Source organism: Betta splendens, chromosome 6 (assembly GCF_900634795.4).
Source record: "Betta splendens chromosome 6, fBetSpl5.4, whole genome shotgun sequence".
Taxonomy (NCBI): Eukaryota; Metazoa; Chordata; class Actinopteri; order Anabantiformes; family Osphronemidae; genus Betta; species Betta splendens.
The window spans coordinates 11,467,559-11,471,350 of NC_040886.2; the positions used below are offsets into that span (position 1 = coordinate 11,467,559).

The 3,792-nt window shown below is 45.4% G+C and overlaps 1 protein-coding gene across 1 annotated transcript in view; it reads left to right on the forward strand.

The window, feature by feature from the left end:
• rgma (repulsive guidance molecule BMP co-receptor a) overlaps positions 1–3,350 on the forward strand; it is an 11,096-nt gene extending 7,746 nt beyond the window's left edge. Inside the window, exon 4 of the mRNA XM_029152738.3 lies at positions 395–3,350. Coding sequence (XP_029008571.1) covers positions 395–1,120 — 726 coding nt within the window. The 3' untranslated portion in view covers positions 1,121–3,350. The remainder of the gene's footprint in view (positions 1–394) is intronic.
• The last annotated feature ends 442 nt before the right edge of the window (positions 3,351–3,792 follow it).

The window sequence follows — 3,792 nt, forward strand, 5'->3', positions numbered from 1 at the left end:
TTAATTAGCTGCAGAGTATATCGCTCTGTCCTGGCCCGACGCCACTCCCTGGAGCATAGTTCTGGGGTTCACAGGCAGGTTTTTCAGCACTATGAATGGCTCGTCTTTGTGTCTGCAAACTGAGGCCTGATTTTACATGGCCCAGACTCATGTTTTTTGAGGGCGTTTACCTTGGCCTCCCCCATGTTGGGCTAGTGCTGAAATGTGACACTAAAGTGAGGCAGTGGGGTCGATGGCATCCTGCACAAACTCGCTCTTGATGCAAAACTACAAGTGCTTCCCTTTTTACATTATGTCTTAGAAAAAGGTGGCTACTAATCATAATGTCAGAAAAAGATTTGGTGTACAAAATATTTATCTTGTCTCTTGTCTTGTCTTGTCTTTCGCTCCACAGCTGACAATCATCTTCAAGAATTTCCAGGAATGCGTGGACCAGAAGATGTACCACGCTGAGACCGACGAGCTGCCAGCTGCGTTCGCGGACGGCTCCAAGAACGGAGGGGAGCGTCATGGGGCGAACACCCTGCGCGTGGTGGAGAAGGTTCCCGGGCAGCACGTGGAGATTCAGGCCCGGTACATCGGCACGACCATAGTGGTTCGGCAAGTGGGCCGCTACCTGACCTTTGCCGTGCGCATGCCGGAGGAAGTCGTCCACTCCGTGGAGGAGGGAGACAACCAGGACCTGTACCTGTGCCTCCACGGCTGCCCTGCCAACCAGCGGATCGACTTTAGGAACTTTAGGGCTCGAGCGACAGAGGCTCACAGCGTCGCCAGGACCAGGAGCAGCAGCAGCAGCGGCAGCAGCGGCAGCAGCAGCGGGGGGCACGGCTTCACCTACCAGTCTGCAGAGGCCATATGCAGAGAGAGGCTCCCAGTGGAGGACCTGTATTTTGAGTCGTGTGTGTTCGACCTGATCTCGTCTGGAGACATTAACTTCACCATGGCAGCCTACTATGCCTTTGAGGATGTAAAGATGCTCCACTCAAACAGCAACAGGTACCACATCTACGAAAGGGATGCTTTTAGTGCAGCGCAGGGGGGCAAGGACTCACTGTCTCTCCTCCTCCTCAACCTCTTCGCTCTCGTACTGTGGATTGGGTGTTGCACAGGTCATCTATAGGTGCTCTACAACAGCAGCCTCTCAGTGTATCTGCCAGTGAGTATTGGTACCATCGCTGTATCGCACATCGGCTCCTCTGCTCTCGTCTTGTGATGTGGCTGGTGACCGGGACCGCCACGGCCCTCCGTCTCGTTTTAGTAGTGTTTCAGTGTCTTTAGTCTAATGACTGAGTGAGTTCACTCACCTATCATCACGCCTATTTAGCTGGTTCGTGCGACTGGTCTTTGAAGAGCGCAGCGGTGAGAGAGCCCAGCTACCCCAGAGCTCAGGGTATCCACCTGGGATTAAATCCCACATTCTCACCGTGGCCGTATGCCTATGGGAAGCCGGACAAGATGATCTTTTGCAGAAAGAGGAGTTTGCTGATCCTCCCGCCCCTGATCCCCTCATTGGTGCCAAGCCAATGAAGCTCTCTGTGGCTCATGTGGCAAAGCAAGAGGACCTGACAGGGGCTTTTGTTAACCTAAGGCCAGAAGCAGCTTTATGTTTGATTAGTTTCCAGCTTTGGAAAAGCCTGAGCCTTCTGGAGGAAGCACTCAGCCAAAAGGACGTCAGAGCAGCGTCTCCAGTTGTCTGCAGTGGAGATTAATGGGTCATATTGTTAGGTTTTGTGTGCGTGCGTGTGTGTTTGTGTGTAAGGGAGTACAATATGTGTGCAGAATTCTGTCTGTGGTTAATTTTGTATGTTTGCGGGTGCAGGACTTCCCAGAAAGTGAGATAACAAAACTCCAGTGGGAGAGAATGTTTCCAATGTCTTTATGTTGTGCCCAATAGTTCATAAATGGAAAAGTCAAGACGCTTCTCAGTCTCATCAGATGGACTCGATCAGCCAAGTAGCAACTCCCAAAAGGGACCTGGCGAAAAAAACTCATCAACATCTGTACATGGTTTTCAGTCTCTCTTCCTGTATTGTTTGAGCTGACTTGTTGATCACGTAGTGTTAGTATTTTAGGTCTGTAATGTGAATGTAGCAAGGAAGCAAAACGACAGACTTGGGCACGCGAGCATTTACAGAATGTAGATAGACAGAACTGTGGCACCTCTATGGAGAACTCTGTGAATTTAAATAATGTGTCCGTGGTGTAGATACTGTTAGTACAAGCTATCACATCTAGTGAGTTTAGCGTTTTCTAGACTACCCGTGTGCTGACCCGACTCTGGCTTAGTGACTAAATGATAAGCATATGTCTGTGGACGTGATTTCATGGCTTAACTCATTGCCAAAGAACAAGCCCTTGTGCCAACAGTTTCCCCCAGCAGCTGAATTTTCATCGCTCGGCCCTAAACACGTCACATTAGGGGGATTCGTAATTGTAACTCGTGTCTGTGGGTGAGTTTGCGGCGCGGCGATAAACTACAGTAACACACTGTAAAAGCAGCGTTTGTCTCTGTTTTCGCAGACTCACCGTTGCTTCTCTTGTGTTTCTTGATAACAGTCTTCACTACAGGAGGTTTCCATTTGAACTCTGGCTCTCAGCTGTAGGACCTGGTACCGTGTAGGTCTTTCCCTAGATACTGTTACTACACGGGCTCGGTTTTACAGTCATTTATCCTTTACACTGAAGTATTTGGCAGGCCTTACTACTGCTATTTGGAATATGTATTGGTGCCGTTTGACAACAAAAAAAATCATACAAATGATTGTAATGTTGAATCTTGTGTTAATAGTTGTAATTGTGACTTTTCCAGTATAATGGTTCTACGTGTGTTATGTGAGATTGTGTTTTGTGAGTTGCTGAGTTGTATATTACCAGTTGTGTTTAAAATTTATCACTCCAGTTTTTGTACATCAAATGTTTTGGTGAATGTGAAAGTTTTTTTTTTTAATGTTTTATTTGAAAAGGGATTTTTGCAAAAACATGAAAAGCACAGAGCAAAATTTTCCAACACGGCATAAACAGTCTTTGTGGAGATGTTGGTTTTCATCACTTGTTGCTTACTTGGTTGAACCCTTCACAACACAACCCACCTTCTAAACAAAAGGGAATGTAGGAACGTTTTCTGGGGTGTTCATGTTTTTGAGTTTGAAGCACTTTATGTTTATTTCATTTAGCTCTTATTTTGTTTGAAAGTTCGTGTCAGGCTTGTAAAGGATAAAAAGCATAAAAAATAGCCGACTAGGAAATGCCAGAAAGATCAAACTTTGTTTGTATGTAAAGCAAATGTGTTACCACATGCCAGCTGTTTATAATGTAAATTATTTATTGAATAAAAGAAAATGTCTTGTTAACGATGTCCCCTCTTGTCTCATTTGATCACTGTGAGAGCATTTTTTGAAAAATCTCCTTGTGGTCTTGCCATAATGTGCAGTGTCGGACTGCCCCCTAGTGTAAAGACATGGTGAGCAGACTGATCAATTATTGAAAGGAGACTAAACATTGGGAAGGAACAACCTCGTACTGGATCTTCTGTAAAAATGTTGAGAATAACTAATGTAGGGAGACTACAGCCAAGTCCTTCAACAATTAAATTAGCCAATGGCCGACTCCCAAAGGCTCATTACAGCTTTTTAGACATGTCATAATTAGGACTCATCAAATGTTACTGCACCCGTATACACACATCTAGAATAGCTCTACAATTAGACATTTTTACAATAAGTTAGATATGAAATAATAGATTTTTTATTGTGTATGTTGTCTTACATAGAAAGGATCAATGGAAGGTAGATA